Source organism: Salvelinus alpinus, chromosome 30 (genome assembly GCF_045679555.1).
Source record: "Salvelinus alpinus chromosome 30, SLU_Salpinus.1, whole genome shotgun sequence".
Lineage (NCBI taxonomy): Eukaryota > Metazoa > Chordata > Actinopteri > Salmoniformes > Salmonidae > Salvelinus > Salvelinus alpinus.
The window spans coordinates 1,185,048-1,202,201 of NC_092115.1; the positions used below are offsets into that span (position 1 = coordinate 1,185,048).

At 48.4% G+C, this 17,154-nt stretch overlaps 1 protein-coding gene across 1 annotated transcript in view; it reads left to right on the top strand.

Annotated features, from left to right (window-relative positions):
* The window catches only part of LOC139559919 (vimentin-like), a 48,795-nt gene that overhangs the window by 5,929 nt on the left and 25,712 nt on the right, over window positions 1-17,154 (top strand). Inside the window, exons 3-4 of the mRNA XM_071376381.1 lie at window positions 3,459-3,554; window positions 5,337-5,501. Coding sequence (XP_071232482.1) covers window positions 3,459-3,554; window positions 5,337-5,501 — 261 coding nt within the window. The remainder of the gene's footprint in view (window positions 1-3,458; window positions 3,555-5,336; window positions 5,502-17,154) is intronic.

A 17,154-nucleotide genomic window follows, 5' to 3' on the forward strand; every position in this document is an offset into this window, starting at 1 on the left:
GAATACAACAGGTGTAGTAGACCTCACAGTGAAATGCTGAATACAACAGGTGTAGTAGACCTCACAGTGAAATGCTGAATACAACAGGTGTAGACCTTACAGTGAAATGCTGAATACAACAGGTGTAGTAGACCTCACAGTGAAATGCTGAATACAACAGGTGTAGTAGACCTCACAGTGAAATGCTGAATACAACAGGTGTAGTAGACCTCACAGTGAAATGCTGAATACAACAGGTGTAGTAGACCTTACAGTGAAATGCTGAATACAACAGGTGTAGTAGACCTCACAGTGAAATGCTGAATACAACAGGTGTAGTAGACCTCACAGTGAAATGTTGAATACAACAGGTGTAGTAGACCTCACAGTGAAATGCTGAATACAACAGGTGTAGTAGACCTCACAGTGAAATGCTGAATACAACAGGTGTAGTAGACCTTACAGTGAAATGCTTACTAACGAGCCCCTAACCGACAGTGCAGTTTAAAAAAATACGGATAAGAATAAGAGATAAAAGTAACAAGTAATTAAAGAGCAGCAGTAAAAAATAACAATAAATACAGGGGGGTGCCGGTACAGAGTCAATGTGGGGGGGTACCGGTTAGTTGAAGTAGTATGTACAGTGGGGCAAAAAAGTATTTAGTCAGCCACCAATTGTGCAAGTTCTCCCACTTAAAAAGATGAGAGAGGCCTTTAATTTTCATCATAGGTACACTTCAACTATGACAGACAAAATGAGAAAACAAATCCAGAAAATCACATTGTAGGATTTTTAATGAATTTATTTGCAAATTATGGTGGAAAATAAGTATTGTTCTGGCACCACACAGCCAGGTCTCTGACCTCCTCCCTATAGGCTGTCTCATCGTTGTCGGTGATCAGGCCTACCACTGTTGTGTCATCGTCAAATTTAATGATGGTGTTGGAGTCATGCCTGGCCGTGTAGTCATGAGTGAGCAGGGAGTACAGGAGGGGGTTGATTTATAGCACTATTGGATGCTCCAGGGCTAATTTCATCAACGTTTGCATTTTGACATGTTTTGTTAGATTTAGAACATAAAACAACATTTATAAAGCAAACACATTTTCCCTTAGGTCCAGCACAGAAAATACTTCAATTGTTTAAGCAGAACCGTGATTATAATATGTTGTTACAATATGTTGTTTCAGAATACTGACCAGAAAACGATCTTAAGAGGGTTAACCATCACTGACGGAGTTGACAGATACTCAAAACAGACATTTTGGCTCTAAAAAAACATTTGTAAAATATGGAATTTTTTAAATCTAAAAATCGACAATAAAAACAACCATTCTATCACTCTGACATAGTTGATGTTTTACGTTGACAAAAATGTATTTTTTCTTCCTCATTCAGCTGGTATAGACAGTAGCAATGTAGTTTCTCCTTGGGTGCTTTATGACTTGTCGTGGTCATTTCCTGTATTACTAAATGAGGAGAGTTTACAAACCACACACAAGTCAGAGTTATATTTAAACTTCATCTTTAATCAAATGAGCTTCACCATAGCCCTTTGACTCTCAGATCAATTCAGTGTCTATAAATTAATTCTGAGAGTGCCTATAAGAGAATACAAAGATCTTTTATAGCCAAGATACACCCCTCTCAACTTACATGACGAACCACAGATCTCAGGAACTTCACAAAGGGCCTTTTACTTGAGAGAGGAGTATCCGATAGCCAGATAGCATTAGCTATGAATTATCGTTCAGTTTGGTCTCTAAGACGAGGTTCTAATCTCATTCTTGGTACTTCATAGTACCAAAACATTACCTCATCCAATGGCATATATCAATTGTCAACTTTAGATTCGCCCATCTCAAGAACACCCCCTCTTCTCCCCACTCCTGGACAAGCTCACTGAGGGGAATGACTTCTAGGTCATATACTATCTCAAGATAGTGCAACATCAGAGGGGAATGGTTCCAGACACTGCCATACTCCTCCCCCCAATGGGAAAAGGAGGGAGTGACTGGCTTACAGACATTGTGGAGATAACTAACTGGTTCCCCATTAATCACGCCATCCCTTCACATGGTTTAGGAATAGTTAGACACATTCCCATAAGAAGACAATGTTCCATTCTGTCCTCCTTCCCTTCTGATATTCTACATAGCACCACATGGTTTAACAGATACATTGACATATGAAGACAAGCCTGACCTCTCCCCTCTCTGGGCCCCAAGTGACTGAGCCCTAGCTGAGAAGGGATAACTGCAACTGCCAACAGTATAGTCCAAAGGGAGACATTCTAATGACAAGTATCTCACATAAGCATATTATGTAAATAAAACATCTTATTTATCTATGTTACCTAACTAATTCTGATTCAGCTACGACAGACTCCAAATGAAATGTCCATGTTCTATTTTAATCTATCAGGCAGGTGCAGGTGACGGGTCATGGTTGTAACCATGGTGATTCCAATATTGTTTGTTTACATCTATCAACAGTAGAGAACATTCCAGACCATGAGTGGTCTTGTTGCACTAGATGTAATGAGGACATGAATAAGGGGTCCTGATGGTATTTCTGCCCCTGCTCATTCCTGATCCATTTAGGAAATTTGCCTGTATGTACATTTTAAGTTCAAATAATGCATCAAAATCCATAAAAATAGATGTTCCTGCCGGACAAGGATTATCCCGTCATTCCAGATTCCCTGAGCTAACTTCCTGCCAGTCTACACATTTTACCATGAGGCTGAGAGAAATGTTCAAGCTGTTTTAAAGCTCATTTACTGTCATTCTAAACACATGCTATCTGGGGGGCCCGATCTCCGGGTGGACCCCACAAGCCAGGTCCTGCTCTGTCAGCCATCCATCCAGACCTGCTATAGAGATGGCCGGCTGCTGCCATACCACCCATATATTTATCATGGGGTCTACCACTGCAGACCTGGCTCAGGCCCTCAGCCTGCTGTAGAGATGGCTGGCTCTAGGTGACTGGCTGTTGGCTTCTGTAGGAGACTGTTAGTTCGGCTGGCTGACCAGGCCTCTATTTATGCAGCAGTGGGAGAGGTCTGTTGGCTGCTGTAGGAGACTCTGTCAGTACGGCTGGCTGACCAGGCCTCTATTTTGGCAGCAGTGGGAGAAGTCTTTTGGCTGCTGTAGGAGACTCTGTCAGTACGGCTGGCTGACCAGGCCTCTATTTTGGCAGCAGTGGGAGAAGTCTTTTGGCTGCTGTAGGAGACAGATGGAGCAGAGGGGAGGATAGCAGGGCACTAGAGTTCTGTCTGGAGGAGGGAGGGAGGGATGGGGGACCGGCCAGGGTTATCAGAGCGAGACACAATGTGACCCGTCTGGCTCTGGTAGTCTCTCGGTCAGTTACAAAAAGAGAGGCGAGAGAGAAATAATTAGTTTCATGAGGACATTTCTGTCTTGACCTATGAAGAAAATGTGTGTGTGGTTATCCCTGTTCATCGTGTTGTATTCAGGATGTGGACAACGCAGCTCTGTCTCGTCTGGACCTGGAGAGGAAGGTGGAGTCGCTTCAGGAGGAGATCAACTTCCTGAAGAAACTACACGATGAGGTCAGAACACACACATACGCAAGCTCACGCACGCACACACACACACGGATGTAAACACACACACACAACAACACTGACACACCCACACACTATCTCTCTCCCCCTCCCTCTTCTTTGACCCTGACCTCTGACCCCAGAGGGATATCCTACGAAACATGCTACATCTACTCTGGGTTATCTAAAGCTAATCAGATTTAGATAGCTTCACATTCCAGCTCAGACTTTATCCGTACTACGGCGGTGGAAATTGCTCGTCTGCCTGCAGCTTACTCTAGCGGGCTTGTAAATGTATTGAGTGTGTCGCACCTGGCTAGTTGAATGCCGAACACTTCATTTAGTCAATGCTGAAACATCAATCCATGGGCGAGTCAGTGTTAGGGCTGTTATGGTGAACGTATTACCACCACACCTGCGGTCACGAGTCATGATGGCAGTCAAATTCCACGTGACCGTTTAGTCGCGGTAATTAGGCTTCTCCAAGCTCTGATGCTGCTGATAGTCAGATAGTAGCCGACCAAACTTGCTACCTGCCTGGTACTCAGCACTCTATTGTCCCTCTAATCACTCTGACATCAATGCAAATGTAATGGAAAATCTTATCAAACACTTAATGAGAGCCCATGAGCACATGTTGCTCAACATTTCTATAGGCTATGCAATTGCGGGAGAAAACAGAGTGATGGCCTCTAATAACAAGAGGAGGATCCCATCAGCTTTCTATAGGCTAGGCCTACTATGTTTATTTCTCAACTTTCCTAATATGAAGCACATTGCTTCGTCTACCTGGCTGGCATGAAAATGAACCACGGGAATAGCATCTTTCACTCGCTATTTCAGTGCAAAGATGACAGCCCTCCTTTTTTATGTATATTTAACTAGGCAAGTCAGTTAAGAATAAATTCATTATTTTCTTCATATCATGTTTCTTTAGACCTGTCTAAAATAAATAATGGATTTATTGTGATGGTGTAGGCTATATCACATGGATTTATTAGACTTTTTAAAATGTAGATGTTCCAAAGGCCTGCAGGAAGCCAGGAGATTCTAAACGTGTTTATGTTAATTAACGGTCAATTACCGTGAGCAGTTATTTGCTTGATACCGGCTGACAAAATTGAATGACCGCCACAGCCCTAGTCAGTGCCACATATATTTGTACCGAAATCAAAAATATGATCTTGCAAATTCAGCAGGCTATGGTGTGAAATAGGCTTCATAAGTACCATTTTTATTTTTGTTACTTATCGTTAATGCCGTCTTTGGTGTGCTTATCAATCCACCTTCCCCTCCTATCGATAAAATACATGTTATTCAGTCATACAAAAGTTTTACAATTCCAGAAGTTTCAAATGATTCTGTGATTACTAAATAATGTGGTAGGTATTTTAATATTTAATTGTTTTTTTTACACACAACATTTGATTCATCAAATATTTCATTTGTCGTCTTCCTCAAATAAAGGGGATGATGACGCAATATTTGCAAGAGGGAATCTGATTTCGTTGGTCTTCAACTCGTGGCTCAGTCATTTCATTCAGGGTAAGTGAGGTTAGCTGTGAGTTAGCTTTCCCCGGAGCAGGTTAGTTCTGAAGGATTCGTTGCCATAGAAATTTACCTGGCTTAAAGCTGGGCCACATTCGAATGACTGGCTATCCCGAGATGAACTCAGAGTTAACCAAAGTTACCTCGCTAACTCTTCTAACCTAATTCATAGGATCTCTCTCTAACCCCTGTCTGTGGGAGCTGCAGTCTCAGGTGCTGACCTCTGACCCCTGTCTGTAGGAGCTGTTGGAGCTGCAGTCTCAGGTGCAGGTGTCGCAGCAGGTGCAGATGGACATTGATGTGGTGAAGCCAGACCTGACGGGCGCTCTCAGGGACGTCCGCTCTCAGTACGAGAACCTGGCCTCCAAGAACATGCAGGAGTCAGACGACTGGTACAAGTCCAAGGTAGGCTGCACCCTATACCCTATACCCTACACCCTATACCCTGCAGGAGTCTGTAGACTGGTACAAGTCCAAGGTAGGCTGCACCCTATACCCTATACCCTACACCCCATACCCTACAGGAGTCTCTAGACTGGTACAAGTCCAAGGTAGGCTGCACCCTATACCCTGCTGGAGTCTGTAGACTGGTACAAGTCCAAGGTAGACTGCACCCTATACCCTATACCCTACACCCCATACCCTACAGGAGTCTGTAGACTGGTACAAGTCCAAGGTAGGCTGCACCCTATACCCTATACCCTACACCCCATACCCTACAGGAGTCTGTAGACTGGTACAAGTCCAAGGTAGGCTGCACCCTATACCCTATACCCTACACCCCATACCCTACAGGAGTCTGTAGACTGGTACAAGTCCAAGGTAGGCTGCACCCTATACCCTATACCCTACACCCCATACCCTACAGGAGTCTGTAGACTGGTACAAGTCCAAGGTAGGCTGCACCCTATACCCTATACCCTACACCCCATACCCTACAGGAGTCTGTAGACTGGTACAAGTCCAAGGTAGGCTGCACCCTATATCCTATACCCTACACCCCATACCCTACAGGAGTCTGTAGACTGGTACAAGTCCAAGGTAGGCTGCACCCTATACCCTATATCCTACACCCCATACCCTACAGGAGTCTGTAGACTGGTACAAGTCCAAGGTAGGCTGCACCCTATACCCTATACCCTACACCCCATACCCTACAGGAGTCTGTAGACTGGTACAAGTCCAAGGTAGGCTGCACCCTATACCCTATATCCTACACCCCATACCCTACAGGAGTCTGTAGACTGGTACAAGTCCAAGGTAGGCTGCACCCTATACCCTATACCCTACACCCCATACCCTACAGGAGTCTGTAGACTGGTACAAGTCCAAGGTAGGCTGCACCCTATACCCTATACCCTACACCCCATACCCTACAGGAGTCTGTAGACTGGTACAAGTCCAAGGTAGGCTGCACCCTATACCCTATACCCTACACCCCATACCCTACAGGAGTCTGTAGACTGGTACAAGTCCAAGGTAGGCTGCACCCTATACCCTATATCCTACACCCCATACCCTACAGGAGTCTGTAGACTGGTACAAGTCCAAGGTAGGCTGCACCCTATACCCTATACCCTACACCCTATACCCTACAGGAGTCTGTAGACTGGTACAAGTCCAAGGTAGGCTGCACCCTATACCCTATACCCTACACCCCATACCCTACAGGAGTCTGTAGACTGGTACAAGTCCAAGGTAGGCTGCACCCTATACCCTATATCCTACACCCCATACCCTACAGGAGTCTGTAGACTGGTACAAGTCCAAGGTAGGCTGCACCCTATACCCTATATCCTACACCCCATACCCTACAGGAGTCTGTAGACTGGTACAAGTCCAAGGTAGGCTGCACCCTATACCCTATATCCTACACCCTATACCCTACAGGAGTCTGTAGACTGGTACAAGTCCAAGGTAGGCTGCACCCTATACCCTATATCCTACACCCTATACCCTACAGGAGTCTGTAGACTGGTACAAGTCCAAGGTAGGCTGCACCCTATACCCTATATCCTACACCCCATACCCTACAGGAGTCTGTAGACTGGTACAAGTCCAAGGTAGGCTGCACCCTATACCCTATACCCTACACCCTATACCCTACAGGAGTCTGTAGACTGGTACAAGTCCAAGGTAGGCTGCACCCTATACCCTATACCCTACACCCCATACCCTACAGGAGTCTGTAGACTGGTACAAGTCCAAGGTAGGCTGCACCCTATACCCTATATCCTACACCCCATACCCTACAGGAGTCTGTAGACTGGTACAAGTCCAAGGTAGGCTGCACCCTATACCCTATATCCTACACCCCATACCCTACAGGAGTCTGTAGACTGGTACAAGTCCAAGGTAGGCTGCACCCTATACCCTATATCCTACACCCTATACCCTACAGGAGTCTGTAGACTGGTACAAGTCCAAGGTAGGCTGCACCCTATACCCTATATCCTACACCATATACCCTACAGGAGTCTGTAGACTGGTACAAGTCCAAGGTAGGCTGCACCCTATACCCTATATCCTACACCCCATACCCTACAGGAGTCTGTAGACTGGTACAAGTCCAAGGTAGGCTGCACCCTATACCCTATACCCTACACCCTATACCCTACAGGAGTCTGTAGACTGGTACAAGTCCAAGGTAGGCTGCACCCTATACCCTATACCCTACACCCCATACCCTACAGGAGTCTGTAGACTGGTACAAGTCCAAGGTAGGCTGCACCCTATACCCTATATCCTACACCCCATACCCTACAGGAGTCTGTAGACTGGTACAAGTCCAAGGTAGGCTGTGCCCTACACCCCATACCCTACAGGAGTCTGTAGACTGGTACAAGTCCAAGGTAGGCTGCACCCTATACCCTATACCCTACACCCCATACCCTACAGGAGTCTGTAGACTGGTACAAGTCCAAGGTAGGCTGCACCCTATACCCTATACCCTACACCCTATACCCTACAGGAGTCTCTAGACTGGTACAAGTCCAAGGTAGGCTGCACCCTATACCCTATACCCTACACCCTATACCCTACAGGAGTCTCTAGACTGGTACAAGTCCAAGGTAGGCTGCACCCTATACCCTATACCCTACACCCTATACCCTACAGGAGTCTCTAGACTGGTACAAGTCCAAGGTAGGCTGCACCCTATACCCTATACCCTACACCCTATACCCTACAGGAGTCTGTAGACTGGTACAAGTCCAAGGTAGGCTGCACCCTATACCCTATATCCTACACCCCATACCCTACAGGAGTCTGTAGACTGGTACAAGTCCAAGGTAGGCTGCACCCTATACCCTATACCCTACACCCTATACCCTACAGGAGTCTGTAGACTGGTACAAGTCCAAGGTAGGCTGCACCCTATACCCTATACCCTATACCCTACACCCTATACCCTACAGGAGTCTCTAGACTGGTACAAGTCCAAGGTAGGCTGCACCCTATACCCTATACCCTACACCCTATACCCTACAGGAGTCTCTAGACTGGTACAAGTCCAAGGTAGGCTGCACCATATACCCTATACCCTACACCCTATACCCTACAGGAGTCTGTAGACTGGTACAAGTCCAAGGTAGCCTGCACCCTATACCCTATATCCTACACCCTATACCCTACAGGAGTCTGTAGACTGGTACAAGTCCAAGGTAGGCTGCACCCTATACCCTATATCCTACACCCTATACCCTACAGGAGTCTGTAGACTGGTACAAGTCCAAGGTAGGCTGCACCCTATACCCTACACCCCATACCCTACAGGAGTCTGTAGACTGGTACAAGTCCAAGGTAGGCTGCACCCTATACCCTATATCCTACACCCCATACCCTACAGGAGTCTGTAGACTGGTACAAGTCCAAGGTAGGCTGCACCCTATACCCTATATCCTACACCCCATACCCTACAGGAGTCTGTAGACTGGTACAAGTCCAAGGTAGGCTGCACCCTATACCCTATATCCTACACCCTATACCCTACAGGAGTCTGTAGACTGGTACAAGTCCAAGGTAGGCTGCACCCTATACCCTATATCCTACACCCCATACCCTACAGGAGTCTGTAGACTGGTACAAGTCCAAGGTAGGCTGCACCCTATACCCTATATCCTACACCCCATACCCTACAGGAGTCTGTAGACTGGTACAAGTCCAAGGTAGGCTGCACCCTATACCCTATACCCTACACCCCATACCCTACAGGAGTCTGTAGACTGGTACAAGTCCAAGGTAGGCTGCACCCTATACCCTATACCCTACACCCTATACCCTACAGGAGTCTGTAGACTGGTACAAGTCCAAGGTAGGCTGCACCCTATACCCTATACCCTACACCCCATACCCTACAGGAGTCTGTAGACTGGTACAAGTCCAAGGTAGGCTGTGCCCTACACCCCATACCCTACAGGAGTCTGTAGACTGGTACAAGTCCAAGGTAGGCTGCACCCTATACCCTATATCCTACACCCCATACCCTACAGGAGTCTGTAGACTGGTACAAGTCCAAGGTAGGCTGCACCCTATACCCTACACCCCATACCCTACAGGAGTCTGTAGACTGGTACAAGTCCAAGGTAGGCTGCACCCTATACCCTATACCCTACACCCCATACCCTACAGGAGTCTGTAGACTGGTACAAGTCCAAGGTAGGCTGCACCCTATACCCTATACCCTACACCCTATACCCTACAGGAGTCTGTAGACTGGTACAAGTCCAAGGTAGGCTGCACCCTATACCTTATACCCTACACCCTATACCCTGTGGTGTCTCTAGACTGGTACAAGTCCAAGGTAGGCTGCACCCTATACCCTATACCCTACACCCTATACCCTACAGGAGTCTCTAGACTGGTACAAGTCCAAGGTAGGCTGCACCATATACCCTATACCCTACACCCTATACCCTACAGGAGTCTGTAGACTGGTACAAGTCCAAGGTAGGCTGCACCCTATACCCTATATCCTACACCCTATACCCTACAGGAGTCTGTAGACTGGTACAAGTCCAAGGTAGGCTGCACCCTATACCCTATATCCTACACCCCATACCCTACAGGAGTCTGTAGACTGGTACAAGTCCAAGGTAGGCTGCACCCTATACCCTATACCCTACACCCCATACCCTACAGGAGTCTGTAGACTGGTACAAGTCCAAGGTAGGCTGCACCCTATACCCTATATCCTACACCCCATACCCTACAGGAGTCTGTAGACTGGTACAAGTCCAACGTAGGCTGCACCCTATACCCTATATCCTACACCCCATACCCTACAGGAGTCTGTAGACTGGTACAAGTCCAAGGTAGGCTGCACCCTATACCCTATATCCTACACCCTATACCCTACAGGAGTCTGTAGACTGGTACAAGTCCAAGGTAGGCTGCACCCTATACCCTATATCCTACACCCCATACCCTACAGGAGTCTGTAGACTGGTACAAGTCCAAGGTAGGCTGCACCCTATACCCTCTTTCCTACACCCCATACCCTACAGGAGTCTGTAGACTGGTACAAGTCCAAGGTAGGCTGCACCCTATACCCTATACCCTACACCCCATACCCTACAGGAGTCTGTAGACTGGTACAAGTCCAAGGTAGGCTGCACCCTATACCCTATACCCTACACCCCATACCCTACAGGAGTCTGTAGACTGGTACAAGTCCAAGGTAGGCTGCACCCTATACCCTATACCCTACACCCCATACCCTACAGGAGTCTGTAGACTGGTACAAGTCCAAGGTAGGCTGTGCCCTACACCCCATACCCTACAGGAGTCTGTAGACTGGTACAAGTCCAAGGTAGGCTGCACCCTATACCCTATACCCTACACCCCATACCCTACAGGAGTCTGTAGACTGGTACAAGTCCAAGGTAGGCTGCACCCTATACCCTATACCCTACACCCCATACCCTACAGGAGTCTGTAGACTGGTACAAGTCCAAGGTAGGCTGCACCCTATACCCTATACCCTACACCCTATACCCTACAGGAGTCTGTAGACTGGTACAAGTCCAAGGTAGGCTGCACCCTATACCCTATACCCTACACCCTATACCCTACAGGAGTCTCTAGACTGGTACAAGTCCAAGGTAGGCTGCACCCTATACCCTATATCCTACACCCCATACCCTACAGGAGTCTGTAGACTGGTACAAGTCCAAGGTAGGCTGCACCCTATACCCTATACCCTACACCCTATACCCTACAGGAGTCTGTAGACTGGTACAAGTCCAAGGTAGGCTGCACCCTATACCCTATATCCTACACCCCATACCCTACAGGAGTCTGTAGACTGGTACAAGTCCAAGGTAGGCTGCACCCTATACCCTATACCCTACACCCTATACCCTACAGGAGTCTGTAGACTGGTACAAGTCCAAGGTAGGCTGTTCCCTATACCCTATATCCTGCACCCTATACCCTACACCCTATACCCTACAGGAGTCTGTAGACTGGTACAAGTCCAAGGTAGGCTGCACCCTATACCCTATACCCTACACCCCATACCCTACAGGAGTCTGTAGACTGGTACAAGTCCAAGGTAGGCTGCACCCTATACCCTATACCCTACACCCCATACCCTACAGGAGTCTGTAGACTGGTACAAGTCCAAGGTAGGCTGTGCCCTACACCCCATACCCTACAGGAGTCTGTAGACTGGTACAAGTCCAAGGTAGGCTGCACCCTATACCCTATACCCTACACCCCATACCCTACAGGAGTCTGTAGACTGGTACAAGTCCAAGGTAGGCTGCACCCTATACCCTATACCCTACACCCCATACCCTACAGGAGTCTGTAGACTGGTACAAGTCCAAGGTAGGCTGCACTCTATACCCTATACCCTACACCCTATACCCTACAGGAGTCTGTAGACTGGTACAAGTCCAAGGTAGGCTGCACCCTATACCCTATACCCTACACCCTATACCCTACAGGAGTCTCTAGACTGGTACAAGTCCAAGGTAGGCTGCACCCTATACCCTATACCCTACACCCTATACCCTACAGGAGTCTCTAGACTGGTACAAGTCCAAGGTAGGCTGCACCCTATACCCTATACCCTACACCCTATACCCTACAGGAGTCTGTAGACTGGTACAAGTCCAAGGTAGGCTGCACCCTATACCCTATATCCTACACCCTATACCCTACAGGAGTCTGTAGACTGGTACAAGTCCAAGGTAGGCTGCACCCTATACCCTATATCCTACACCCCATACCCTACAGGAGTCTGTAGACTGGTACAAGTCCAAGGTAGGCTGCACCCTATACCCTATACCCTACACCCTATACCCTACAGGAGTCTGTAGACTGGTACAAGTCCAAGGTAGGCTGCACCCTATACCCTATACCCTACACCCCATACCCTACAGGAGTCTGTAGACTGGTACAAGTCCAAGGTAGGCTGCACCCTATACCCTATATCCTACACCCCATACCCTACAGGAGTCTGTAGACTGGTACAAGTCCAAGGTAGGCTGCACCCTATACCCTATACCCTACACCCCATACCCTACAGGAGTCTGTAGACTGGTACAAGTCCAAGGTAGGCTGCACCCTATACCCTATATCCTACACCCCATACCCTACAGGAGTCTGTAGACTGGTACAAGTCCAACGTAGGCTGCACCCTATACCCTATATCCTACACCCCATCCCCTACAGGAGTCTGTAGACTGGTACAAGTCCAAGGTAGGCTGCACCCTATACCCTATATCCTACACCCTATACCCTACAGGAGTCTGTAGACTGGTACAAGTCCAAGGTAGGCTGTACCCTATACCCTATATCCTACACCCCATACCCTACAGGAGTCTGTAGACTGGTACAAGTCCAAGGTAGGCTGCACCCTATACCCTCTTTCCTACACCCCATACCCTACAGGAGTCTGTAGACTGGTACAAGTCCAAGGTAGGCTGCACCCTATACCCTATACCCTACACCCCATACCCTACAGGAGTCTGTAGACTGGTACAAGTCCAAGGTAGGCTGCACCCTATACCCTATACCCTACACCCCATACCCTACAGGAGTCTGTAGACTGGTACAAGTCCAAGGTAGGCTGCACCCTATACCCTATACCCTACACCCCATACCCTACAGGAGTCTGTAGACTGGTACAAGTCCAAGGTAGGCTGTGCCCTACACCCCATACCCTACAGGAGTCTGTAGACTGGTACAAGTCCAAGGTAGGCTGCACCCTATACCCTATACCCTACACCCCATACCCTACAGGAGTCTGTAGACTGGTACAAGTCCAAGGTAGGCTGCACCCTATACCCTATACCCTACACCCCATACCCTACAGGAGTCTGTAGACTGGTACAAGTCCAAGGTAGGCTGCACCCTATACCCTATACCCTACACCCTATACCCTACAGGAGTCTGTAGACTGGTACAAGTCCAAGGTAGGCTGCACCCTATACCCTATACCCTACACCCTATACCCTACAGGAGTCTCTAGACTGGTACAAGTCCAAGGTAGGCTGCACCCTATACCCTATATCCTACACCCCATACCCTACAGGAGTCTGTAGACTGGTACAAGTCCAAGGTAGGCTGCACCCTATACCCTATACCCTACACCCTATACCCTACAGGAGTCTGTAGACTGGTACAAGTCCAAGGTAGGCTGCACCCTATACCCTATATCCTACACCCCATACCCTACAGGAGTCTGTAGACTGGTACAAGTCCAAGGTAGGCTGCACCCTATACCCTATACCCTACACCCTATACCCTACAGGAGTCTGTAGACTGGTACAAGTCCAAGGTAGGCTGTTCCCTATACCCTATATCCTGCACCCTATACCCTATACCCTACACCCTATACCCTACAGGAGTCTGTAGACTGGTACAAGTCCAAGGTAGGCTGCACCCTATACCCTATACCCTACACCCCATACCCTACAGGAGTCTGTAGACTGGTACAAGTCCAAGGTAGGCTGCACCCTATACCCTATACCCTACACCCCATACCCTACAGGAGTCTGTAGACTGGTACAAGTCCAAGGTAGGCTGTGCCCTACACCCCATACCCTACAGGAGTCTGTAGACTGGTACAAGTCCAAGGTAGGCTGCACCCTATACCCTATACCCTACACCCCATACCCTACAGGAGTCTGTAGACTGGTACAAGTCCAAGGTAGGCTGCACCCTATACCCTATACCCTACACCCCATACCCTACAGGAGTCTGTAGACTGGTACAAGTCCAAGGTAGGCTGCACTCTATACCCTATACCCTACACCCTATACCCTACAGGAGTCTGTAGACTGGTACAAGTCCAAGGTAGGCTGCACCCTATACCCTATACCCTACACCCTATACCCTACAGGAGTCTCTAGACTGGTACAAGTCCAAGGTAGGCTGCACCCTATACCCTATACCCTACACCCTATACCCTACAGGAGTCTCTAGACTGGTACAAGTCCAAGGTAGGCTGCACCCTATACCCTATACCCTACACCCTATACCCTACAGGAGTCTGTAGACTGGTACAAGTCCAAGGTAGGCTGCACCCTATACCCTATATCCTACACCCTATACCCTACAGGAGTCTGTAGACTGGTACAAGTCCAAGGTAGGCTGCACCCTATACCCTATATCCTACACCCCATACCCTACAGGAGTCTGTAGACTGGTACAAGTCCAAGGTAGGCTGCACCCTATACCCTATACCCTACACCCTATACCCTACAGGAGTCTGTAGACTGGTACAAGTCCAAGGTAGGCTGCACCCTATACCCTATACCCTACACCCCATACCCTACAGGAGTCTGTAGACTGGTACAAGTCCAAGGTAGGCTGCACCCTATACCCTATATCCTACACCCCATACCCTACAGGAGTCTGTAGACTGGTACAAGTCCAAGGTAGGCTGCACCCTATACCCTATATCCTACAACCCATACCCTACAGGAGTCTGTAGACTGGTACAAGTCCAAGGTAGGCTGCACCCTATACCCTATATCCTACACCCTATACCCTACAGGAGTCTGTAGACTGGTACAAGTCCAAGGTAGGCTGCACCCTATACCCTATATCCTACACCCCATACCCTACAGGAGTCTGTAGACTGGTACAAGTCCAAGGTAGGCTGCACCCTATACCCTATATCCTATACCCCATACCCTACAGGAGTCTGTAGACTGGTACAAGTCCAAGGTAGGCTGCACCCTATACCCTATACCCTACACCCCATACCCTACAGGAGTCTGTAGACTGGTACAAGTCCAAGGTAGGCTGCACCCTATACCCTATACCCTACACCCCATACCCTACAGGAGTCTGTAGACTGGTACAAGTCCAAGGTAGGCTGCACCCTATACCCTACACCCCATACCCTACAGGAGTCTGTAGACTGGTACAAGTCCAAGGTAGGCTGCACCCTATACCCTATATCCTACACCCCATACCCTACAGGAGTCTCTAGACTGGTACAAGTCCAAGGTAGGCTGCACCCTATACCCTATATCCTACACCCCATACCCTACAGGAGTCTGTAGACTGGTACAAGTCCAAGGTAGGCTGCACCCTATACCCTATACCCTACACCCTATACCCTACAGGAGTCTGTAGACTGGTACAAGTCCAAGGTAGGCTGTTCCCTATACCCTATATCCTGCACCCTATACCCTATACCCTACACCCTATACCCTACAGGAGTCTGTAGACTGGTACAAGTCCAAGGTAGGCTGCACCCTATACCCTATACCCTACACCCCATACCCTACAGGAGTCTGTAGACTGGTACAAGTCCAAGGTAGGCTGCACCCTATACCCTATACCCTACACCCCATACCCTACAGGAGTCTGTAGACTGGTACAAGTCCAAGGTAGGCTGCACCCTATACCCTATACCCTACACCCCATACCCTACAGGAGTCTGTAGACTGGTACAAGTCCAAGGTAGGCTGCACCCTATACCCTATACCCTACACCCCATACCCTACAGGAGTCTGTAGACTGGTACAAGTCCAAGGTAGGCTGCACCCTATACCCTATACCCTACACCCTATACCCTACAGGAGTCTCTAGACTGGTACAAGTCCAAGGTAGGCTGCACCCTATACCCTATACCCTACACCCTATACCCTACAGGAGTCTCTAGACTGGTACAAGTCCAAGGTAGGCTGCACCCTATACCCTACACCCTATACCCTACAGGAGTCTCTAGACTGGTACAAGTCCAAGGTAGGCTGCACCCTATACCCTATACCCTACACCCTATACCCTACAGGAGTCTGTAGACTGGTACAAGTCCAAGGTAGGCTGCACCCTATACCCTATATCCTACACCCTATACCCTACAGGAGTCTGTAGACTGGTACAAGTCCAAGGTAGGCTGCACCCTATACCCTATATCCTACACCCCATACCCTACAGGAGTCTGTAGACTGGTACAAGTCCAAGGTAGGCTGCACCCTATACCCTATACCCTACACCCTATACCCTACAGGAGTCTGTAGACTGGTACAAGTCCAAGGTAGGCTGCACCCTATACCCTATACCCTACACCCCATACCCTACAGGAGTCTGTAGACTGGTACAAGTCCAAGGTAGGCTGCACCCTATACCCTATATCCTACACCCCATACCCTACAGGAGTCTGTAGACTGGTACAAGTCCAAGGTAGGCTGCACCCTATACCCTATATCCTACACCCCATACCCTACAGGAGTCTGTAGACTGGTACAAGTCCAAGGTAGGCTGCACCCTATACCCTATATCCTACACCCTATACCCTACAGGAGTCTGTAGACTGGTACAATTCCAAGGTAGGCTGCACCCTATACCCTATATCCTACACCCCATACCCTACAGGAGTCTGTAGACTGGTACAAGTCCAAGGTAGGCTGCACCCTATACCCTATATCCTACACCCCATACCCTACAGGAGTCTGTAGACTGGTACAAGTCCAAGGTAGGCTGCACCCTATACCCTATACCCTACACCCCATACCCTACAGGAGTCTGTAGACTGGTACAAGTCCAAGGTAGGCTGCACCCTATACCCTATACCCTACACCCCATACCCTAC